The sequence below is a fragment of the Acromyrmex echinatior genome, chromosome 15, assembly GCF_024713525.1.
Source record: "Acromyrmex echinatior isolate Ae372 chromosome 15, ASM2471352v2, whole genome shotgun sequence".
NCBI classification, from domain to species: Eukaryota; Metazoa; Arthropoda; class Insecta; order Hymenoptera; family Formicidae; genus Acromyrmex; species Acromyrmex echinatior.
Window position 1 is genome coordinate 7,079,327 of NC_141866.1, and position 27,715 is coordinate 7,107,041.

Genomic DNA, 27,715 nt, shown 5'->3' on the forward strand with positions numbered 1-27,715 from the left:
CTCTAAAAACTGTACAATTGACATGTGCACTATACAACTGTGCAAATCATAAATTTTGTGGAGCCATTGTTCTTAATACAACGTAATACTGGTCACTTGATGTTTCCTAATATTAACTTAAGTATGACGTAAATTATTGAACAAAGTATAATTCACATAAAATGCTATGCAATTAAAAATTGATTGGTGTCTGTTAAAAATATAATAAATATCAAGTTATATATTTCTAAAGTATAATTCTTTAAAATTTCGTTAGAGATTTATATAGGCTATTTTTTTATAACTTAAGAAATTAAGTTCTAATATAAAAGAATTAACAGATCAAAGATAATGATAAAAAAAATTTTAATTATTTTGTAGTCATAGGAAGTCAAGATATAAAATATAATCGAGAATATCATTCGTGTCTAATAAAGAAAAAATATTTTTGTTTTTTGAATTTCATGATGTTAATGCAATTTTCTCTAGATATCTACTATACATACACTGCGAAGAGCTATCATGAATGAAATATAGAGGCATTTCAATGACATAAACCGTCCATAAGATCATTAATTCGTTAAATAAATTTGTTTGATTGTCAAAGATCTGAAATGTTAATGTCAAACTTTATTATATCAATTAATATTATTAAAAATAATTAGTTAGACGCAATAATTAGTTAGTTCGCAATCAAATTGTGACGGTAAAAAATTGTCAGAAAAATATAGTTCCTCCAAATTATATAAGTAGTATAGATGTTAGTAAAAGAATGAGACATTTACTCTCAAGATAATATATAATTTGTTACATCTTTAAATGATATATTCTGACTTGATTATCTATAGATTAATAAAGATTATCAAGGTCAGTTAAATCTTCACTCTGAATGCATTCTCGGAATACTATAGAAGTTTTATGTGAGATTGCGAAATTAATAAAAACTATGTATGTAAATATTAATAATCGTAGAGAAATAAATGTTTGAAATGTTAAAATTAATTAAGAATAATTAATTCGAAGTATATTATAAATTATGTAAAATTTATAGTAAAAAGAAAAGAAAGAAATCAGACAGAAATGTTGTTTGTCAATGTTATGTATCAAGTCAATGCTATGTATCAAGGCCAATATTATCATAAATTGCTACCTATATTTAGTATTAGATATAAAGAAAGAAGGTTTACTATTTAATTTATGAACTTTGAGTTGTAGAGTGAAGATTTAACTGACCTTGATAATCTTTATTAATCTATAGATAATCAAGTCAGAATATATCATTTAAAGATGTAACAAATTATATATTATCTTGAGAGTAAATGTCTCATTCTTTTACTAACATCTATACTACTTATATAATTTGGAGGAACTATATTTTTCTGACAATTTTTTACCGTCACAATTTGATCACGCATGCGATATGCTTTATATAATATGATGATTCGATAAAATTTAAATTGCTATCATTTAAGAAGCATATACGCAGAAAAAATACTTCATTTTACATTTTATTATATACGAACACATAATCTTTATTTAAAAAATTAATAAAAGAAATATAAATATATTTCAGAATTTAATAATATTCTTGAGACTTCCTTGGGTGCTTTCTATATAAAGATTATGTGTTTTGTGGGTTTCCTCCGTGTCCAGATCCATTTTTGGAATGTCAACGTTTTATCAGCCTGATCAGTAACAATATCAGACTGCTCCTCGCCTTGATAAAGTGGATTGCAAGATTCACGAAACGTTGGCATTCCAAGAATGGATCTAGACAAAAAACCCATAATCTTTATATATTTCAAAATTATAAAAAGACTGATATTTTCTCTTTCATAATTCGTTTTTATGAAGACTTTTTTCAGTAACAAATAAAAATTAAAAAAGTTTCCAAAGATTAAAACAATAAAGGTGTATAATGCCAATGAGAGCCAATAACACAGTTGTACATGTAATCAAATATAATATATATGTTAATCATCAATTACAAACGTTTCGACCATAAGATTCGGTCCTCTTCAGTTTGTCAAAAACATTTTCGGAGTCAATTTAATTCGTTGTAATGATATAGGCGCATACAATAATGAATCATCGTTAGGCTGTTTTGTCCAAAATTAAGAACTTCATAATCGTTTGTTGTATTTAGCTGGATACCCAAACATTAATTCAGTCATTTAGCTAAAATCAAATTAATAAGTGAAATTTTGAAATACTATTCATAATCGCAGTATTAAAATTAATTATATCAGTTAGATAACCTTACATTATACTCAGCATAACGATGATCTGTTATAAACGCGATGTATTTATAATTATGTCTTGAGAGCGTATGAGAGAACGTTTCGTATTCACATTGTTTATAAGTCTAAATATTAAATATAATAAATACTAACATACAAATCGACTATATAAAATTATAACTTGCAAGGAAACCGAAACAATTATCAATTTAAAAATCGACGATATAAATTTTTATTATTATAGTATTTTGGAAACTTTACATCTCGAGGTGTGTTAATACGAAAAATGTGTAATGAAAAATAAAAAGTTCCATTTAAAAAATTCAAAGTGACATTGCTCTGACCTTGGTGACGCCACTCAAGACTGATTAGATCATTAAATAGATCATTTAGAATCTCAAACTTTTGTCTAAAACATTTTTTTTTAAATACTCTGTTTCCGAGATAAAAGAGATGTACGGGTGATCTGAGACACTCGGTATATAATGTTTTTCCAACATGACAACAAAGATGAATATATAAATAAAATAGAAGAAATCTATTTTATTTATATATTCATCTTTGTTTAAAGATATAAGATGACATTATTTATATTATGGTTAATAAAAATCCTATTAAAACAATTGAGCGAAAATCGAAGTATTATAAAAAAATGGCTCCTAAGGAACTTTATATCTAAAAAGACGTATTTTTATTTATATTTTAGTGATTTGATTCTTCCAAAAATATCTGATTTACCTAAAATATTAGGTGTTGGAATTAATTCGTAGCGTTTTTTAAATGAAAGAATGTTATTTATTTCACATGAGCATTAAAAAATACATTAATGAAAGTACTTCCCATCACTTTCTACTACTTTTGACCATCTTTCGGGCAGTGAATGAATACCGCGTCGGAAGAACTGTTCATCTTTAGATGAAATCCAGGAATCGAACCATTTTGTACAATCTTCGTAAGATGTGAACTTCTGCTCGCACAAGCTATGAGCTAATGATCGAAACAAGTGGTAGTCGCTAGGTGCAATATCAGGAGAATACGGCGGGTGCGGTAGCACTTCCCATTTAAGTGTTTCCAGGTATGTTTTTACCGGTTTTGCAACGTGTGGGCGAGCATTGTCGTGCAGCAAGATGACTTTATCGTGTCTTTCGAAGTATTCCGACCGTTTTTGCTTCAATGCACGGCTCAAGCGCATCAGTTGCCGTCGGTAGAGATCTCCAGTAACGGTTTCATGCGGTTTTAGCAGTTCGTAGTATATGACACCCTTCTGATCCCACCAAATACAGAGCAGGAGCTTTGAGCCATGGATATTGGGCTTTGCCACTGATGTTGATGGTTCGCCGGGCTTAACCCATGACTTTCTGCGCTTTGGATTGTCATAATGGATCCACTTTTCGTCACCGGTAACAATCCGATGCAAAAAACCTTTTCTTTTCTGCCGTTGAAGCAGCAGTTCGCACGTGAGAAAACGTCTCTCAATATCCCTTGGTTTCAATTCATATGGGACCCAATGTCCTTCCTTCTGGATCATGCCCAAACTTTTAAGACGTTTTCCTATTGTTGAGAAGTCAACTTCCAATGACGTAGATAATTCTTTAAGTGTTTGACATGAGTTTTCATTGAGCAGTGCCTGCAAATCGTTATCTTCAAATTTTTTCGGCTGACCAGGTCGCTCCTTGTCATCCAAGTCGAAATCACCAGCTTTAAAACGTGCAAACCACTTCCTACACGTTTGCTCAGCCAGAGCATGTTCACTATACACATCCACTAAAATACGATGAGCTTCAGCTGCACTTTTGTTCATATTAAAGTAATGAAGCAAAACTCCCCGCAAAAACACTTTATCTGGCACAAATTTTGACATATTCAATGAATTATACAGTATTGTTATTTATGATTTCAAGAAAGGTTATGTACGGCAAATGACGTCCTATGATAGATGTTTACAATGTATACAGAACTATAGGTAACAACGAAATAGTGTACTGCTTGTGCCATCTCTTGTAAAACGCTACGAATTAATTCCAACACCTAATACATAAATCAGAATTATTATATAGAATAATTGTATCATCAATTAATACGGTTTTGTATCTTCTTGCTAAATTTATACATTATATCATTACAAATAGTATGTAATTTTTAATAATGGACACGTTAAGAATAGTTTTGAGGTATATAAGTCTCTGTCGAGTAAGAAAATAAATAATAGTATTGATGAATGTCTTGGTTTCTTTAGATGTAGTCAATGTTCACGAACATTCCCCGGGATCTTGTGAAATATAGAAAAAAAGGTGGAGACAAATCGAATGTAATACTAATATTCCATATGAGGACTTCATCTCCATTAATGAATTCATATTAACTACTTATTTAATAACAAGATATACAAACAGATCTTTGATATCTCAATGAGGTTCCCATTGTCATCTATAATAATTGACATGATATTGCAAGATTTAGAAGAAAAAGCATTAAATAGTCTTAATTTAGAATTATTTTTTTATTATCGATACGTGGATGATATTGTTTTAATTGCACCTTCACATCAGATTCAAAATATTGTTGATGTGTTCAATAGTCTTTATAAGAGATTGCAATTTACTTTTGAAATGGAATGTAATCGTTCTTTAAGCTTTTTAGATATCTTGTTAATTGTAAAGGATGACATAATAATTATAAATCGGTTTCAAAAGAAAATCTTTTCAGATTTCTGTCGTCTCTTTCTAACCATCCATTATGTCTCAAGATTGGAATGATTTACAATCTTGTGGAGAATGATTTTATTATCTCATCCTACATTTTATAAAGAGAATTTAGAATTATATATAAAGTTGCTTCTTGAAAATGGATATCCATTGGAAATTATCTTCAGAGAAATTAATATTAGATTAAAAAAGCTCTTTAGTAAGAAAAGTGTTCAAAATTGAGCAATGTCAATGATGCAGAGGATAACACAGATACGATTGAACAAAGGAAAAGATTGTTATAATTCTATTTATAGATAAATTATCTAACATTGTTAATTAAACATCATGTTTAAATAAAAAGTTGGTCATGGTAGGATACAAAAGTATGAATCTTCATTTGATTGTTTTTCATAAAGTTCTTCCTTTTCTCGCGTTCTCGTCAAATGGCGATATTTCGATGTTCCACTTCTTTTTCTATTTTATCTTCATAAACGGCAATTCTTCTTTTAGCTGTAACATAAAAAATTTCATTTTCTTTCAAGTTTGTAAAATTCAGTTTGCATAATAACAATGATGTTAAATGGACCTGAGTTAAAAATATTTTATAAAAAAATTTTTCTTTGAACGTCTTCATTTTTTTATTTAGTTAGTTAATTTCAGTTGCTGGGATTCCTCATTAATCTTGACAGCTTTTGCAAATTTAATTATTATCTTATTTTATTTTATACATACATAGGTATCTTTTATACATACATTAATAAATATTATACATTATAAATATTATCAATATGTTTTTTCCGTTTTTCATTTACTATTAAATTGAAAGCCTTGCGAGTAGCTTGTTACATCGCGTGACATTTCTCGATTATCTTTGCCGCTTCTCGGTTCCAATTCCATCTTAGTTTTTCCAGTTTCATATACAATTCCTTTTTTTTCTTAGAAAGATAATTATTATTTTAGTTTTAATATACTTCTTGAACGTATACATATTATAAAATATCAATTCACAACGTAATTATAATACGTACGGATCAGTAAAGATTACATGTACTAGTAAAGCAAATAATTATTAGTTATATAAGGCTGTAAGTATTACAAACGAATAATATATACGTAAGAAAATTGAGTTATGACGTGAGCGGATGTTGACAATTCCGACGATTTGACGCGAATGTTTCGTGCGGCACGAATGTTCTAAAATATGCTGCGACATTTACTATCATCCTTCTTTTTCTGGTATAGATTATATTATAAATAACATTAGATTTGATATTTGCTTATTATATAACGTAATAAACTTTTACCTGTCTGCAACTTAGTATCGCTTAACGATAATTGCTTAGCAAAAATAGCATTTTTTTGCGATAATAACGCACTCGAATGCTTTTCTTGATCCTTCTCATTTCACGCATTTATTTTTCTTTTTCTCCTCAAGTTTTAATATCGCTGATAGATCGCTTTCATCTTCTATTAATTACCGCATTCTGGTGTTTTAATAAAATTTCGTAAACGGTTTAAAATTACAAATGTACGCTCTAAGGAATATAGATATGACATTATACGATGTTTATATAATTTGTTAGAATTTAAAAAACAACATTATAGTAATAATGCATAAGACGAAAGATTGAATTGCTTAATAATCATGACTCTCTCTCTCTCTCTCTCTCCTTCCCTCCTTCCCTCCCTCCTTCCCTCCCTCACTCTCCCCCTTCTTCCCTCTCCCTTCTCCCTTCTCTCTTTAACATTATTTCACATAATTTCAAGATATATTTACTTTTAATTATAATAATTTAACATAATTCTCATGTTGGTATTAATATAAGAATTAATGAACATAAACATGATGTTAAATCCATATCAATTTTTTTATAATGTCTAATCAACAAAAAAAAAATCATGATTTCATAATTAGTGCTGATATATCGATCCAGAAATATCGATCGTTACAAACAATATTGTGATAATATTGAGTCAACATCTCAGAAACATTGAATTGTAAAAATATATTATTCCAGAAACATTTATTGAAATGTCCATTGAAGTAATATCTTGCAGACGTTGCAATTCAATATTTTTCTAATATCATATAAATTCTAAGAATATTAGATTCCGAAATTAATTTTTACCTAAAATTAAATAAAATTAAATCCAAAATATATTACTTTTATCTTAGAGTCTTCGGATCAGCTTCTAAAAATTATTTCATTAAAATCCGGATAAAAAATCTTATAGCACTATTTTTATTTTATCCAATATAGTTTTTAGTTACGAGAAAATTACTCCGCTGCGTCTATTAAGAACAATATCACATACTATCTTCGAGTGAGCGACTTTAATATTAATTTATTCAATATTGTTGTAGCAATATTAACATTTAATATAAAAAAAATCAACATTAATCAAACAGATTCAATTTAAAAAATATTCACATTTTAACATATCAACATTGAATCATAGTGATATTTATAAAAATAGTTGATAGTTTTAATGACATTTCTAAAATATATGTATAAAAATACACGTTGATAAAAATCATACAAAATCAATGCTTCGATATTTTTAAATACTGATGTTTCTTATTTATTAGATGTATAATATATGATAATGTTATCATGTGAAGGTAAATATGCTGAAAATGCATTTTAGTTTCCTTACACCCATTCATGATTCGAGCGTATTCTCTTAGAAGGAATGAGAACGTCTAATTTCAACCTGCTGAGAAGATATACAATGGAATGATGATTAACTACATCGCATGTCATATACTGTTAAATTACAAGCATGCACTGTGAAAACAAGCGACAACTTTCTTACGTAATTCTGAGAGAATCCGCTTCTTCAGTTTTTTGATCGGAACTTTGAGACCTTGCAAACTATTTCTTTTTAGCGTTATTTATGTGTTTATAAATTGCTTAATATCTTAATATCAAAGTTTATTTTACGTCTGATTCAGCTTATGAAATTTTATAATTTTTGGTAATCCAAACCTAACCAGAATGTAAATATCTCGGTAAAAAATTTTCATGAATAAATACGTATAAATATGTATAAACATACATAAATATTCATAAACATATATAATTTTAAATGAAATGTGTCCATACATATTCATATATTCTTCTTTCTTTTGTAAAATTATTTTTTAATGTAATAGAAATAACAAGTAATGTAAAAATGTTAAAAATAATAAAAAGGGTTATTTTTACACTATTTATTTTAGAAAAAAATCAAGTTTGAAGAAATGTAAAAAAATCACTTATGTATAATTATATATAAAATTATTTTGTGTATAAATTTTTATAAATATGAATGTTTTTTAAATTGAATTTGTATTTGATGGATGTTGATTTTTTTTTATATTGATTGTTAATATTGCTTGCGACAATTTTTTAAATATTTTTCCAAATTTGTTTTTTTTTTAAACGAACAATATTAAAATTATCCCTTTAATTATTTTTGTGTTTTCACATAACTATGTTACACTAAAGAGTAATTTAATAAAAGAAAGAGGAATGTATGAATATGTATGGATATGTTTTATATATAATTATACATGTGTGTATTGTGTGGTGTGGTGTGTGTGTGTGTGTGTGTGTGTGTTACAAATTAATATTCTACTTACTTGAATTGAAAAAAAATTTTTAATCTGCTCTTACCATTGTAATCGACAATTGCTTTATTATCTTTAAAAGAAATTATCTTTTTTACTATATTATATATAGAGCCCAACCTTGAAACACGATCTTGCTATCAAAAATAGCTCTATAATTTACGTTTATAACACTTTTCTTAAACATTGAGCAGCTGTTACTGTATTATTTCGAAACTCGTTTACGTTGAAGATAATTGCATCAATTTTCACAGAGAAGCAATGAGAAATCTGCGAGATAGTTCGACGTGGAAACACATGGTACATGAATAGACAATTCGTTGTGCCACATGTTTATTGATATCTCTTTCTCTTCCATCAACCTCAGCTAAGAGGGCCATCTTACACACTGCTATTAAATATATAAAGAAAGAAAGCATATACGTATTTTTTAATATAAATTTCCCTGAGTGAGTTTTGTACTTTGATAATACAACATACTTTAGTAAAAAGACACGATAATATTATTGTATCGCTCATATTGTCTATTGATATTTACACCGTCTTATCGTTAATGAGTATTTCCCTTCAATTTTCATTAATACTGTTTAAACATACACTATTTACGTAGAGATGGAAAATCGTTTCAATCTCGATTGAGAGAGATTTGAGTTTTCCTATAAGAAAAGTTTTGCGATGTTAACGATTAATATTGTGTCTTTTTTTTTGTTAATACAGTTAATTTAAAATAAATTAACTGTGTATGTATAATATAATATATATTAACAGGATTTGGAAATTTACGAAGGATCTTCGCTGAACCTCCGAATAGTATGGGGAAATTAATTATATCAATTGATATAAGGTATCGAAATTGTACATAGTCGATGATTCATTTTTTAAGATACTGTGTTTGCAGTTCATTATGTTTCGTCACTACGAATATAAAAAGTTTAACAATAAAGTAAGTCTATAACATCATATACTATTGGCTCTTTTAGTTCACATATTGTGTCTCTTAAAAATACCGATTTCTGTGGAGAATTAGTTTCACCTATATTAACCGATCTTTTTTGCTTCTCTCTTTTTTCTTCACATTTATAGCAAATACAGAAAAAATAAATTTTAAGTATAATAACGTTTAATAACGTTAATTCTTCACGAACCAGATAGAAAATCAACATGGATCATATGTGGGTGTATTTCATACTCTATGCTATACTTCATTATAAATATAATTATAATTCAATATGATTGATAACAACACATTCTCCAGTTGCACGAAAAAACATGCGCTCGGTTCTTTTTAAAAAGTTATAAAAATTTATTTTGCTAGAGTATATCACATCCCATATGATTCACAGAGCGTTAAATATAACGTTCAATAATGTTGGTGAAACTAACTCTGAAGCATATATAAATAAATATAACGTACAGTTACGTCGCTGTTATAATGTTGAAATTACAAACAAAGTCATTTAGGCAATGTATATCCTCGTCACGAATACTTTTAACTGATTTTTTTTCAACTAAAAAATAATACAATTTCTTTATATTCGAGACATGCAGTTTTCTTTGCAGTAACATGCAGTATAATTTTACATTACTTTTAGAATTAATTAATTTAATATAAATTGCAATCTTATGATTCTTAATTTATTTATTGTAAATATTAATTAATTAATATTTTTCTAAAACAAGATTTCTGTTTTTGTAGAAAATTTAACGGTAATTAGCAAATGAATACTTTTTTCTTAATCCACAATGATCGTTTCAATTAGATATTACAATCGACTAGTCTCATTACTTAACAATCCATGTTCTATTTATAGGGTATTAAAGCAAATATCTATAATTCGCTAATTGTAACGAATCCTTCAATATAAAAAAAATAACAAGCACTAATCGAGACTGAGGAGTATTTTATTTATCTGCATCGCTGCTGCAAGATCTGCATATAATTGCGGAAGGGATCATGTATTTTTATTTACATTTTCGTTTTACGTTATATAAATTACTGTACATTGTTGTACTTCAATTCATTTTCACACAGCACTTTGTACGAGAGACCATCGGGAAACGTCTTTATAGAACATTCATAGAACATAGAACATTCTCTGAACGTCTTTAAATCGTTTTTTGAAGGTCTGTGCTACAGAGGTATGCAAAGAGAGTTGGTCGCCAGCCGCCAAAAATAATTTTCCGTTTCAAAAATGTGTATATATTATTTATATATAGAAATCGATTAAAAAAGGAGACAAAAAAGTATGCTATATATAAATTGTGCTTTATCTTTTTCTAATTCTAAGTAGAAAAAGATATAGATAAATCTTAGATACAATTGAAAACCAACAAAAATAAATAATAGATTCCAACCCATCAGAAACATTCTTATTGCCTATATTTTTCAATTGTGTCTAATAGCAAGTTTGATTGGATGCATTAATTCGCATTGGTGCATATTAAAGTTGTCATATTGATCTAAATGTAAAAGCGAAATGTAAATAATAAATAAATTTCGAATTATAAAATATCCATCGAGGAAAAATGTTATATATATGGACATATTTTATATATAATTATATATAATTATATATGTAATTTTTATATATTAGGTGTTGGAATTAATTCGTAGCGTTTTTTAATGAAAGAATGTTATTTATTTCACATGAGCATTAAAAAATACATTAATGAAAGTACTTCCCATCACTTGTAAAACGCTACGAATTAATTCCAACACCTAATAATTTTATGTAATTATATATAATTATATATAAAATATTTTTTCTCGGGTACATATTTTATTAAACAACACAATAAATACAATAAAGTATATTGAAGATTTTATCTGATTTTATATTTGCAAGTATATTTAAACACATTTTTTACGTTATTTTATGTACAATGGTTTTACTGTATACTCACTAGTGCGTCCAACCAAATTCGCTATAAGATTTTATAAGTTAAATTGAAATCGAAGTTCTCTGTATTGATAAAAATGAACAATAAAAAAAGACAATTTTAATGAAGACGCTGTCAACATTCAGGAAGTTGCAATTGCGTTTCATTTATAATACGTTCAAGTACAGTTCAACGAATCTCGGTACAGTTCATCTCTCTCAATAACTTCTGGCTGCATATGTACAAACGTTGCACACCCCTGCTGTGCTATATGGATTATTATGAATTGAAAGGGTAAAAGTCATAACAGTGTAAGTCACTTTTTTAGTCTACTGAAGCAAATATGTTGAAAGAAAAAATAAAATAAATCATAATCTAGTATTAACATTCAATTCATTCTTTTCACGGATTTTTAACTATGGATAGATCAAATCAATAAAATCTTTTGTTTCTCAAAGTCATAATTAATTGACTTATATCACTATGGCTTTTACTCTTTCTATTAAAGTCCAAATTAATCCATATGAATTTATTAAACGCATAAATAAAGCACAAGTCAAACAAGACAAACTCAAAGGAGTGCGTTGTTTGACTATTATTAACAATCATTGGTGTGCGCAACCTACGTTACACCTTATTAGCTATCTATTGATATATCACACATAAATTATTACCGTCACGTTAAAATGGCTAATGTCAGTGCATGAGACGCGGCCGACATCTATACGAGCATGCAAAATTTTGAAGTGCGTGAACTTCACTATCCACGCACGGAAATACCGTAGGTGTCATGGTCCATTTAAACTTGCGCGCGTACGTCTTTACGAGAGATAAATTAAGAATAATTTGTACAGAGTGTCTGAAGTGCATAATTTAATTTAATTGCTGAACGACTTAACGATCGACGTCACGCTCTCATACGTTCCAGTGATGAAACCCAACACGCCGATTAGTATTATGATCATGTCCTTTGTGATTGTGAAGAAACCGAAATTGGTGTTATGCCAACAGACGATCATCTCGATCATCGGCGGAAACATGAGAGCCAGGGCGGTGCTACTAACAGCTCCGACCAGCGATATGAAGAGACCCAATTTTGGTATTGCCTCTGCCAAAATAACTAGAGAAACACTCAATTTTAGATCATAATGTACATAAACAAGCTGCAAAGTATTTAATTCCATCCCAAATAATATTAATAAATTTATAACTTTAGATACACTCCAGATAAACATCAAAATTTTTTATTCTCTGCATTTATATTTATAATAAAATACCTTTTAAAAAAGATATAAAATTACAATTTGAGAGACAAGTTTGGTAAAAAAAGTATTATATGTTATAAGTTATAAGTTTGTGATTTAAATAATCTAGTTTAATACAATACTTTAGTTTGTACTTACATGTAATAAAACACATGGTAGAACGGAATAGGATTTCCGTGAACACTGGCCATCTAAATGGACCAAATCTGTCAACGATGCCAGGCCACATTATTGCAATCGGGACATAAAATTGCAATGCGTAGGTAAGTAATATGCTCAAAGAGATGGCAATCTTGATGCATTGCGGTAAACTGTACAGAAAATCAGTTTGTTAGTCGAGGAAAGATAGTCTGTTATATCTTACTTAATAAAAATTAAAAAACTGAAATATGATTCAAGCTTTATGATTAATAATTAAAACATGCACGAAGCACACATTATTTGTGTTAAGTTCTTGCGAAATTATGAAGCTATTTTGGCTAATATTTATCACAGCAAATGTTTAGGTATAAACCTTAATTGATTATAGATGACTTTTCCGTCCACCCTTTGAATACAGAAAAGAAAATGTTATAATATGTAGTCGGCCAACGATTAAGCTGACATAAGATAAGTCACAAAGAATAGTTTCACGAAATATAATTAGCTTACTTACATTTCCTGTGGTGCAAGATTGAGTGTGACCGAACCGGCGACATCATCACCATATTTCAAATAAGATAAGAAACCCATTGTGACGAACATAACTCCGACTATCACCATACCGACATTGAGAACACCAAATGCTTTATTAAAATTGCTAGGTTTCTTCATTTCATTCATTAATGGCAGTACCTGTACATTGTCAGAACATAGAAAGTACGTTATCAACATAAAAAATATGTTATAATGCCGATTCTTACAATTCTGGCGGAAAAGACGGTTTTACTGAAATATTTAAAAGTATACAGCTATATATAGTTCTAAAAATAATTTTATTAGAGTATCAAAATAATTGTATACGTAGGATATTCAAATTAGTTGCTAGAATATATTAAAACTTTTTGCAATATTGCTCATTTTGCACTTGAGTTTTCTACATATAACTATATATTTTAATGGTTCAACAATATCAATTTTCAGATCTGTATTTAGCTAAATTTTGAGATACTTCAGCAAAATCATTTTTCCTCTTATTTTTATCTGCGAGTTACATTAACAAAAGGTATTTTACTCACTAAAGTAATACCCTCGAAAGAATATATCACAGTGCCGAAGAACAGAGGTAAATTGTTCCAATCCGCGACGAATCTTCTCTCGTGAATGGATGGCAGATCGTAGCTCATGATGTATATGGTGGCGATGTAACCAGCGATCATTAGGAAATTCGCTATCGAGGTCACAGGTACTAGATATTTGAGATTCCTGATCCAAGTACTAAGCATTATGGGAATCAATACTACGGCCATATGCTCATGAACATCCATCTCAATTCCATGCGCGTCAAGTACCTACCACGCAAAATAAAACAGATTGTAATATTTATTTAAAAAATCTTTATTTACTGTTAAATATAAAGATTAAATTAAAAGTACAGTTTTCTGGGTTTCCTAATAAATTATTACTTAATGTATACGGTGAAGATAATGTTATCTGTAAGCAATTCTTGGGCAATTTTATATTTTTGCGACAGAAAAGAACGGACACGTAGCGAACGAAATATATTAAAATTAAGAAAAGTTAAGATGGAATCAATGGAAGATCCCTTACCTGTTTCATGTTTGTGGAAATGAAAACGAAATAAACACAGCAGAATCCAAATTGCGTGACACACAAAAATACATTAACCAACTTTCTGCAACAAAATTACGAGAGAGCAACATAAACAACATGCGCTTTTGATAAAGACTAATAAAAAATTATAGAAAATAATTAAATTAAAAAATTGTGTTATATATAAAAGAGTGCGTAAAGAGTAAACTGAAAAGAAGGCGCAATCCAGATGAAAAATCCAGATGAAAAAAATCTGAAAAGTATAAGTAGAAACAAAAACGTGATTTGCGTGAGCTTGTATATCTTGTTATTTTGCTTTCTGAGAGTCGATTGTATATCTTAAAACAAGATGAAAATTACAAAAATGAGCAAATTTACTAAAATATTTATAATTTCATTGGTCAACACAATCGTGAATTTTGCTCACTTTCATAATTTTTACCTCGTTTCAAGATACGCAATCGATCCTTTGGCTTCGCTATTTTGTCTATCACGCACCTGATAAAAGTCGAATATTTACGAAATCTAATGGGACCAGTAGCGAAGCACATCTCTACTGTTCCGGCGAATCCAGTTGTGTTAGTATCATGACCAACACGACGCGTCACCTCTTTATTGCATTTAATCTGCAAGAAATATTAAGTATCATAAGAATTAAGAGTATACTTTTGTAAATTCATAAGTATTTATAAAAGATATTATTAATTTGTTATATTTAATTGTTCTCCTATAATAGAGTCATTATTTCCCATTTTGCTTATATAATTTATTATTATTATTATTATTAATTAATCGTACGAGAATGTGTTGAGCGTGCACGCAAATGATACCAAGGAAGATCGTTAGTGGTGGTGCCAACAGCAATCCAGCGTTCTTGAAAGCATCTCCCAATGCAAAGATTCCCGAACCGACATTACCTCTGAATAGATGCATCATCGTTTCCAGATACCTGCAGTTATCCATTTCACTTTAGTTAATGCATTTAATTTATTCTCAACTTTATGCAATGTGTCGAAAACGAAATTCCAATCATTATAAAGATTATGACTATACATCACGAAAAGTGAGTATGAATATTTAATATACAATATATTTTAAAATATACTAAGAAAGAAATATACATATATAGCACAGATTTTGGAAATCTTTGAATTTTGCTAGTCATTAACTTTGTTCAATTTTGCTTACTTAATTTATTAAATTCATTTTTTTATATTACTTAATTATATGAATCAATTTTAGCATGTAATTATCTTTCGGTTTAAATATCAAAATAAATATTAAAAAACAATTAACTTTTCAAAAATTTTACGGCTGTAATTCGTGGTTAATCAATTAATAAATTCTCATGATTTATCAATATTTTTAATAAATATGAACAACTTTGCTATCTGCGTACGTACGATTATTTCATAATTATATACGTATAATTATGAAATAATCGTACGTACATAATTTTTAAATTTTTTATTAAAGAAATTATAATTTGGAAATATAATTAAAATTTATTTTTAAATATAATTCAAATAAATATCAATAAATTTAAAAAATTATATTTAGAACATAAAAGCTCGATAATTCGGGATCCTTAATAAATTACAAGCTAAATCCTATTATTAATGTAAATTGATGCACATTTATGTGTATCATTGTGCCAAAAATGTTTATTTTGGACATCTCGTCTGTCAATTCCCTAACACGATTAAAAGACGAATTTTCTCTTGCGATTCGACCATACCAATGCATCTGCAAATGTATTTTGCACAGCTGAAAATGCTAGAAAATTGTAACAAGTCAATGTCAAAACAAAGTCATATTCCAACAAAACGTGATTCTTCCCGGAAAAAAGTAATTACCATTCATACGGAAGTACAGGTATTTTATCGGACTATCGTAAACGAGTAACGAGATAATAAAATACTCGCTTCCGTTTTTTCAAATCACATACTTTGCAATCATGTGTCATTTTTTTCGCCGTATCTAATCACATTGCAATGTTTGTTTGATTCTCTAGATACATTTACTGTTAAGATGTAATATTATTTTTATCGTTCGTATATGACGTACACTGAATGATCTTCTGTTTTTGTTAACGCGATGTTTATCTAACACGCTTTGCTATAAATCTATCTATGTGGTTGTAAATGATGTTATGTTAACGCAAATCAAACTTACGAGGTAGGATGGTTTACAGAGATACCATGCTCATTACTTCCATTCTTTGTGGTATCGCTATTCTTCTCTATCGCTAGAATAGGATCCTTCGACTGGAATGCTCCATAAGTTCCACTATTTCTGTAATAAAACAAGAATTTGTAAAAATTGGAGATTATACTATATACGTTATAATATAATAAATTATTAATCATCACGAATGACAGACCTATTTTTAAGTAAAAAAATTTTTCTAAAAAAATTCTATTTAATTATCAGGGTGAAGAAATTAGTTGCAATTATATTAATTGTCGCTATCCAGATAGCACAAAATAATACTAAAAGATAATGAAAAAAGATGTTTTTAAAGTTGTCTTTCTGACAAAGCGAAAAGTCTAAAAGATGACGAAAAGATATCGTTTTTAAATTGTCTTTTCAGCAAGATGAAAAGATGTCTATATAATAAGACATCTTTTAGTTTCGTCGAAAAGACAACTTAAAAAAAATTTTCGTCATCTTTCTATGGTTGTCATTTTCGCAAAGCAGAAAGTTGACTAAAAGATATCTTTTCGTATTGCTAAAAAGACAATATGAAAAAGATATTTTTCTGTTATTTTAGTATTTTTTATCATCCGCGAGTAGTATGCGGGATTGCCACCAGACGGACATGATGGAAATTAGTTTCTTGTGTTTGAAAACCATGCAGGATAGAATAAAAGATGCAATTTTATATGCGTATTCTAATAAACACTAATAAATTATTTTTTATAATCGAGTTCCCAAAGGAGATCTGTGATCCAAGATAATAGTTCTTAAGCCACCGACAAACATTGTAAAATAGAAATGGGATGTATATATTTATCAGTCATGCAATTTCATTTCGCTTTGTGTAAAAATTAATTTAGGAATTCGATGTTATTAAACGTTATATGTGCCAATATAAAAACTAAGCATTGTCTTAAAGACGACCAAAAGATATTCAAAGAAGTCATCATTCTTTAGTTATATGAATAAGACTACAAGATGATTAACGGTGCGACATCTGTCGTCTTTTAGTTATCTTTTCGTCGACTATCTTCTTTCCATAAAAGATATCTTTATAACAGTTTAGTCATCTTTTAGTCATTTTTTAGACGACTTTGCTCTCTGAATATGTACATCCATAACCTTGATATTTCACAGAATTTTCCTTAGACAATGGTATTAATTATCGGAGATATATATATATATATATATATATATATATATATATATATATATGATGAATACTGTAATTTTTAAGTGTTCACAACTAACATTAATAACAACTTGAGAGTGACACAGATAGAAAAATATATAGTTGAAAAATATTTTCTTAACGAGTTCAATAGACATGATCGTGCCAGTGGAACAATACGACATTCTTGGCAACGATTTGATACCTGAAATAGCATGTCTATAAATTTAAGGCAAAGGTTTGTTTCGACGTTTATTAATTGTTTCCGTATTGTTCTTATTTCAATGTATCTTATCTCAATGCTATAAATTATGATATTTTTTTATCACTATTAGTAAGCATACAAATATTTATAAAAAGCAATTAGACAAGAGAAATAATCATGATAGTACAAAAGATACTGATAACAATTGATTATCCATGTTCAATAGTTGTAACATAAAAAAAAAATTTTTTTAATCCGCTTATCACAAGTCGCGTAACACCAAATCATCATTTAATGACCGTCCGTTGTAATTATGCAACTCAGCAAGTGATTAAGTTAGATCGAAGTAATTAAATCACATTTCTCATGTGGCACGTATAATCAGAATTAGCTACAGTGTCATACATTTGCGATTGTACTAATCTTCATGCAATTACTATCCGTCACAGCGGTTCATATTGCTTGTCACAGTGTCTTATAATAATCAACTTTTCGATTATTAGATAACAAATGTTTTTCCTTGAACAAAGCTCATTAATAAACATCTTTAGTAGAATGAACTTATGATTAAATGACTATTATTAGAATATTAAGTTTATTAGAATATTAAGTTTATTGGAATATTAAGTGAAACACAATATTAATAGATTATATATTAATAGAAGAATAGAGAGACAGAAGAGAGAGAGAGAGAGAGAGAGAGAGAGAGAAAGAGAAAGAGAGAGAAACTCTCTTAATAGAGTTTCTACACTCTCGATTGTTTACGTTAAGATAAACTTACCCAAGTGGCTGCTTAAAAGTTGTTTCATCGTCGTGAACAGAGTTCTTCTTCGACGAGATCACAGAAATCGGACTGTTGTTCATTTCCATCTGTAAGATAATTAGAGGTATAAAACAGTGAAAACACATTTTCGAATATGTTCAAAAAACATATATAGTATAAGGTATGTATAATATCCTATTATGTACATATTATTTTGTATAATATATAATATATTATATATTATATTAAATGTTTATACGTATAGAATAATGTATACCTAAAGAATTAATATTCTCGCACGCGACTCTATTTGCAAGTCCGAAACTCCGAACTCGCACTTTTCGTAACAAATACGTCAGAAATACGTCAAAAATCCTTTGTTCAACCGTCTAGACGTATTACGACAACGTGGTGAATGAAACGCGTATGTATATATGCGATCAATCAAACGCCAAATACTTAAACTGTCATTGGCATCAAGTGTTGGCTCGAGTATATATTTTTACTCGAATTACATCCTTTTGCCGTGTATTGTTTTTGTCTCACTGAAAACGTGACAAATTGAGATAGATCAAAAGTGATTTCTTCGGTATTATTCCATTATTAACAACATATTGTTCAATTGAACGCGCCTTGCACGACTCCGTATATTGATTGGCTTTTTAATTAATCCGTATAGCGTGTACAGCATTTAATATTACGTCAGAGATCAATATAATGTTGAAAGATTGAGAAAAAAGAAAAAGAGGAAAAACGCTCATGTGCGAACACGTGTGAGAAACGTGATAAGTCTAGCTTGCAAATAGTTGTGATCATATGTTATATAAATCGTTACAGTCGTTAACTTTTTAAACAATAATAAAAATCTTTAACTTTTTTCTTCACTTAATGAAGATTAATCGATACATCAGATAAATAGATTGATCAATCTCATAATCAAAATATTTACTTTGAATATTGCTCTTTAATCGCAACGTTTGCTCATAAATTACATACGACTAAGAACAAACAATTTAGTTCTGTTTGTAATCAATTCTTCTGTTAATTTGTCTCTGACGAGATTAAATAAATATACATCTTCCAGTAAACATTAAAAAAGTAATATAACATCAATATTTCACATTCATAAATGTAATATAATATGTAATATATGTATGTAACAATTACATTGAGTTGAATGTGAAATTATAATAGTGATTGATGTTATGCTTAATCGCGCGCGATTTACTAAGTTCATTGTTGTTTGCAATGAATCATTGATCTACAAATTGGGTATAAATTTTCCATTTTATCTGGTAGATATAATGGAATTTAAAAATAAAATTTCTGAGAAAGATAAAAGATTTATCGGTGATATCTAGTTATTGTTACGTAGTAAATATGAAGAACGGATGATGTGTCTTTAACGAAGAGAACTTTGTAACGTAAAAAGTATAATCATTATCAAGCATTTCTTCAAACGAAATAAAAAGGAATGACCTTATATATTAATTATCATGTAAAACGCGCCTGTAATCATTTCCTGTGCCACTTACCTTTAATAACATAAACGATCTTAATCGAGATATTCTTCAGGTTACAACCCGAAAAGCTATTATATACTTAATGTAGTAAACCCAACGTGTAGTAAATTTAACGCCACGTGGAAGTGCCGAATTGTCACCCGGCGCAAGTGGAACAACATGAGATATTTACAGCTAATGTAAGACGATAGCTTAGCTGATGCAAGATATATATCTTTATATGCATAATATTCTAAAAAAACTGTAACTTTGCAAAAATACCAGACAGTCAATGATAATGTAGACAAACAATAGATAATTACACCGTACTTATGCGATTATTTTATGTAGCTTCGTGCATGACATCGACAGTATGCCAATGTAGAAGAATAGATAACACCAAAAATAGATAAACGCATGCAGAGAAATGTAAACATCGCCAATACTTTTTGTAGCTTACATATCAGAAAAAAACATTTGTGCCCATTTCTGTTAATATTCCGTATCTCTAAGCTCGGAAACAATGGAAAACAACGATTACCGTATTAATTATCTGCTTGAAATATCTATGCATCATTAAAAAATTTTATCTGCTTAAAATATCTATTTCTTTATCTTTTTCTAAATGTTAGAAAAAGATGAAGAGTAAGATGAACCGAGATTAAAATTAATTTACATAGAAACTTGCATTAGTCATAATGGAATGTAAAATGTTTGAGTAAAAATGTACGAATTAAATATAGGAGGAGATGTCAGATTATTGTCTGTATTAGATAATATCCTCTAAATGTAATGTGTTATACTAATAGATTATGAATCATGATCTTTAATCAGATCTAAATCTGATCTCTCGCGCAGAACTACGATAGATGCATTGCTTATGCATATTTGCATAGATTCGGCAAATAATTACGCTAAATGATGTTTTTCACTGTTTCCAAGTTTAGAGATATAAAATATTATAGTCAGAAAGAAATTCAAATTCCAGGGAGATATAAATAAGACAATTAAATTAATGCAGGCTCGAATTTACGCTACAAATATTTGATTTGAACGCAGCAAAGATAAAATATGATCGCATGTGCAAGGTCGAATTTTGGTATTATTCATATTTCTATTGTTTTATTTATTTACATTTAATACGTAATAACTACATGTTTTATGCATGTATGCGTATGATAAATAATAATAGCATATTTATATCTCTATTTACATATCACATTTTTTTATTTTGTATTTTCCTCTTAAAATGTACCGTATTGAATCATTGATACTGTATTTCATTTATAATAAATATATGATTTATTGGAATGATATGTAATTTATCACTAAACGATTGCAGCACACAGACAAATGAGCTTTACGATTTAGCAGCAAGAACAATATGATATTTCTGAAAGATAATAATCCGTTTAATCTCATAGATATATTACATACTTGAGCTAGTTATTAGCAAAAATTTTATTTTAGTTAATTAGCTAGTTATTAGATCATTACTGTTAATTTGATTACTGTTATTTTGTGTATCGCTTTTCTAAACTACTTTCGTTTGATTAAGCATTTATATGAAAATAAACGCATGTGTATTGAGCAAATTCTGCTCACATTAAGTAAATAAGTAAATAAGTAGTTACAGCACGCATAATTATCTTAAAAACCTGAAAAAAAATATTGTGTAAAAATCTTAAAATTCATCATTTTTACTTTTTTATAGCTCATAAAAATATAAATAATGTAAATTTTATCTATATATACATACTATTAAAAACTTATAACTATAAAAATAGAATTTTTATCTCATACTTCTTTAAAGATTAAAATTTATAATAACTTTTATAATAAACATTGAGAAAACTTAAACACGATTAACTCTCCATCTACAATTTGGATCTTTTTTAACACGAGCGAGATTTCATTCTCAAATGTCTTCGAAATAAAGAAGAGGGGCGTTCCCCCTCTTAAAATATCTTATATATCTATTTTAATGTAATAGAGATTTTGGAAAATTACTGGAATTTTTCCACATTTAAAAAAAAATATCTTTAAAACAGTAAAAAAAATGAGTTGGACAAAAAAGATCTAGATTTCTGATGGAGGGAGTAAAAATATAATTGCAGAAAAAGAGTTATATACGTTGAGATAAGCTCACGTTATGATTTCTTCAAATCTTTTAAATTAAAATTTGATTAGATAAGTTCGATTGGAGATTTTCACAAATATTCAAATAATCAATCAAAATTTAAATCAGTTATGAAGGTACATGTTAAATAAACTAGATAAATATGTTTTATCCAGACATGTGATAAAAAAACAAAACGATAATATTAAATCAGTAAATCAGTGACAAACACGTCTTTATTATCTATAATGATACAGGAACGAAAGGAAATGATATGTCATTCGTCAAAAATTTGTATTCTACCTTTTCATTGTAAGTTAATCACACGACCATATGGCAAATACTAACAACGTACTTATCCAGTTAACTAACTTAATGTAATCACCATAACTGCTGTCGTAATTTGTCAGAAGGCTTTTTTCAACAGGCTCCACAAGATTGTTTTAATCGGAGAGAGGTGAAGCAGCATTGTGAGGGTATTAAATATTTTTATATTTCATAATCCACATGACAAGAGGTAATTACATTCGGAATCACCCACGGTATTATTAGATTCGCGTCAATCATATATGAGTCAATCACGATCACGTTTGCAATTTCACGATCCCACGGTATACGGTGCGAGCAACCATTGAAGTTTGGTCGACCTAAATCTCTGTCTCACGTGTCTCACTCGAGGAAACTGCAGCTTGATCTACTCTGACTGACGCGAATTCACTTTTTGGCAATGTTACCGCTGCCGGCGACGATATTACCGAAATAGAAGCGTTCATCAGCGCTCTTTTGGTTCTCGATCACGTGCACCTTTTATCAAACACGAGCCGCGATTGCATTGAAATGCACTAAATTCTATCTCTGAAATAAATTTTTGAAAGAAAAGCTCATAGATTGATTTTGACCACCCGAGTGGGATATCGGCGATTGCAAGATTTTATCAGATGTCGCTATATAAATTATGATTATGACATTTGAGTCGCGATTAAGATGCGATCTGTTTAAACTGTCAAGTGTGATTAGATTATTATTTAGCACGACTGATAAACATTGCGCGAGGAATTGATGCGTCGATCTTTCGGAGAATTTATAAGAATGAAACAGTTTTCGGAAGATAAACATCTCTAAAATTAAATTGAAGTGCCCCCGATAACTTAAAAGAATAGAGATGACTTAAGAAGAGAAACTTACAGGAAATAATTATCTTTAATCCTTCAAAGCTGACGGTCTATTAGACTCACTCAATTAAATATATTCTTTATGTTACATTTGCAAATTTGAATTATTATGTTATTAAAACAAACTTAGTATCCATTCTTTTTTGTATCAGTTATGTCATTTTGATTTTTTAAAATTAATTAGTGTCTTCATCAATCAACATCAATTGAATGGGTCTTACAGATAACAACAGTAATTATATTACAGATTTTGACAATTTCTGCTCTGAAGACTTAGTTATCTTTATAAACATATGTCTCAAATATGGAACGATAGATGTTCATTTCAGTTTTAATATCTAATATTTCAGAGATATGGCATAAGTTCCGGAACACGCGGTATATATGTATATATGTATATGTATATATACCTATATACATATATGTATATAAATGTGTGTAGTTATCGCTCTCGGCAATTCGCGAGCAAGCAACAATATGAAACCGCAATCACAACGGAATGTCATCATACGATAAGCTGACATCATTTTGCGATAATTCACGTATAACGTATATTCCTTGTCTATAAAAAATTCGATCGCGCAATACAAGAAATAAAGCGTACTTTCACTTGCACTTCCCTAGCAGTTAAAGTAGGTGAAGGTATCGTTCATTTAATTTATGTAACATGGATAATACATAATAGTGAAATCATGACAAAAATTACAGATAAAAACAGAATATTTAAATTTCCATTCAGTAAAAATTGTTTCTGCTATTCTTGATTTTTATTATTTCCTGCAAATTTTTTAATACATAACTGCAATTCATTGCAATCATTAATTTAAATTGTTGCACTTGATATCCTTGAAGTACGTTACCGGGATAAATTTTTTTTTCTAGGTGTATTAACATTTACGAAGGTGCAGTGAAGCATATTACATGATGCAATACATAATTGCATCATGTGATGTGCACATGATATATCCTAGGTGTAACATAACATATAGGTGCAATTTTTAAAATACATTCGATAGTACAAGTTGCTATTACCATAAATTTTTATTTCACCTTGCTACATTAATATAAACGAGCCTCGCAGAAGCAAACTGTTTAATTTCGTGAAACAAAGAGTAGAGACCCAGGAAAAAGCTATATACTATGTAGACATATTGTATATATATATATATAAGTATATGTATTGTATATAAAATATATCAATTTTATATATATAACTATATAACTATATAATTTTATATAATTATATATAATTATATATAAAACATTTTTTTTCCCGGGGATATATATATATATATATATTTATGCACGTGTCGGTATTTTAAAATTATGTACGAAATACACTGAAAGTGCGATTGATCATTTGGCTTCTGAGAAATTTGCATCTTTATACGTGAAACATATTGCCACATCACGTGTTTATATTGATCGAATCGTATCTATATTTCGGAGCTAAGCCTATATATATATAGTGCGTCATTAAATACAATTTCGGCACTTACAAGAAAATTAATGTCACAGTCTTGACGTAAAAACGATGCCGTAAAAAAAGATAAACGAATGTACTTGCAGTTAAAGCTAACTGTCTAAGTAAAACTTATCTGAAAACAACATGATGAAACTGTCGCATGTCGTATAAGTGTTCAAAGATGTTACGAAGATATTTTAAGATGATGCTCGAAATGACAATATTCATGACTGAAATAATTTTTACTATTTGGCTATTAAAAAAGAAAATTCGAGTATAAATCGATAATATTAAGAATCAAGCAAAACAAAAGCAAAAAAAAGTAAGTAAATGCAAGTGACATCATTCATACTAACTCAAAGAGAACAATAAGTCATTATAACGTCACAATGACATTAAAATAAATCGGAAATTATTAAAAAATGACTTTTATTGATTATTTAGAGTCATTTTGACATCATTTTGATATCATAACGACTTGTTGTTCCGTTTGGGAAAATTCATAATTCTGACAAAGTTTATAAACACAAAACAAAGGTACCCAATCTTCAAAATAGAATGAATCCTTACTGTTATATAATTCAATTCACAAATTTTCAAGATAACATGTAATTCAAGTTTAATCTTTCATTACCTACACACAGACGAAAAAGATAATAAATCTTGAATTATCATTTGATAATTGAATTAATTAGTTCAATTATCAAATGATATTTAAAATTTTAAACTTTTTTACACTTGCACATTTATGTACAATATTTGTTACAGATGATCTAGCAAAAAGATCGAAAATTTTAAAAGCATGCAATACTCATAATCAGAAGAATTGACAAAAAAAATATCTAGTTTAGATCTGTAAATCACTTAATTCTACGTATTTATTTCAAATTGGATTTTTATTTTAATTTGTGCGAAAGATGTTTCATATCTTTATAACAAGATAAAAATTATGTATACTTTTAAAAGTTCTCAGCTTTCTATTTTAGAAAAATAAATTGCCTTGATTTCCATAAGGACTGTTATTAAGAAAGTTATTAATAATTATGATATTATGCCAATGCCAATGCAACAATTTTTTTGCAATGCATTATTATTTGGTGTACTTTTATAATTGCGGTAATAAATTTAAAATTTTATATGACATTATGCGTGTCATATTTTTTATACCTATCGAATCTTTACTGTCGTATCTTTTATATGTGTGATTTCTCTGTTATGATAAAATATTTTTAAAATCATTGAAAAATTTTGTTTTTTTAATCAGAATTCAAATATTAGAGCAATATTAGTCTAATTATCAACTGTCAATTGTTAATTGTGTATTGTTGTTGTTGTGAACAACAATAGGATAATTATAAATGCAATTTCATATGCTTATTTCTTCAATCAAGAAATTTTATTTGTTTTATTCATGCGATGATTAGTACACATGTTAAAATTTTATGTTGATCCATTCGCAATATTTAAATCTCGAAAATAAATTATTCTCATTAGTTCCAAGGAAGAATGCGCGCGAGAAGAGATCATTCGCTATTCAAAATCGCACAGTAAATAAAGCCTGTGGCACGCCAGAAATTAGAAAAAGTCAACAACAGACCGATGAAGAATTAAACATGTCAAAATCTAACAACAATTAACATAAGTATGTACCTTTCTTTCGATTTGGCTGTTCGGTTTGATTATATCCAAATAATAAAAGGACACGAATGCTGATAACCCATCGATGCCGTCAATCGACGCAACGTTCAACGATCGGCTGCTTACTCGCGACTGAAATGATGTCGGTATGAAACCGTCGAAGAATACTCGGCGCAACAATCACTCGAAGGCTGTCTACGTCCTTCTGACTATTCGCTTGCTGCTGTTGGTGCCGAAATGCCGTGTCCCTTTATTCTTGGCATCAGACTTGTTGCAGTCCGAGGCAGAGACCGTGTCGGTTTCATCATCGAGTGCACGGACCGAAAATCTAATACTTCAATCCGGAGGAAGGCCATAACTTCACTTAGGAATGTACCTCATTTACGGATCTCATTTACTGATTGTGGGATTTAATAGGGCCGTTAACGAAATAATAAAATTTTTTCTTGCGAAAGAAAAAAGCAAAATCATAAGTAAAACTTGTCGTAACACAGCGATAAAATGGCAAAGAATAATCATTTAAATATTACTTAATAGAATAATAGATGATTTAATTATTTAGCGTATTTAGGAAATTGATTATTAACAGATTACTCAGAGTAATTTCAAATAAAGGATACTAAAAAAAGAAATTTAATAAATCGCAAGTTAAAAATGACCTTGGCGAGGCCAAAGAAAGATCATAATTGACCAAATTAACTGTCGTATCAAAGCGTCGCGTCGTATATGATTGTGATCGCCTTACACTTTCTCGTGATTGCAATTAAAGATTAACAAGTCGAAATAACTTGCGTGAATATTGTCATTCATTAGCATAAATGACTTCAATAGCGCGCGGCATTAACGTGCAAAGATTGATATATTATACCGGTCAATGCACTCGCTTTCACACCAAAGGTCGAACTTCGCAGACACTATAAGCCAATAAAAGCTAGAAAAAGAGAGAAATGTTTTCTGACCCGAAAGTTCGCATGTAATCGCGACGGGAAGGGAATATTAAACTCAGCAGATGACGTGACATCGCATTTAATAATCTAAATATCAACTCTACTTCCTTAATAACGA

General features: G+C 28.9%; 1 protein-coding gene across 3 annotated transcripts; it reads right to left on the reverse strand.

Annotated features, from left to right (window-relative positions):
- Positions 1-8,835: 8,835 nt before the first annotated feature.
- Positions 8,836-27,137, reverse strand: LOC105147025 (proton-coupled amino acid transporter 2). 3 transcript variants are annotated; one of them, XM_011057747.2, is made up of 11 exons: positions 26,663-27,137; positions 18,773-18,861; positions 16,592-16,711; positions 15,215-15,365; positions 14,915-15,042; positions 14,414-14,498; positions 13,882-14,154; positions 13,320-13,498; positions 13,179-13,211; positions 12,803-12,975; positions 8,836-12,519 (listed from the first exon to the last, which is right to left on the reverse strand). In XM_011057747.2, the coding sequence occupies exons 2-11, from the start codon at positions 18,859-18,861 to the stop codon at positions 12,278-12,280; spliced, it is 1,473 nt and encodes a 490-aa protein (XP_011056049.1). In that variant the 5' UTR covers positions 26,663-27,137; the 3' UTR covers positions 8,836-12,277. The 3 variants fall into 3 exon arrangements, with proteins under 3 accessions (XP_011056049.1, XP_011056048.1, XP_087270241.1); XM_011057746.2 differs by lacking the exon at positions 26,663-27,137 and adding an exon at positions 22,761-23,074; XM_087414115.1 differs by lacking the exons at positions 13,179-13,211; positions 26,663-27,137 and adding an exon at positions 22,761-23,073.
- Between the last annotated feature and the right edge of the window lie 578 nt (positions 27,138-27,715).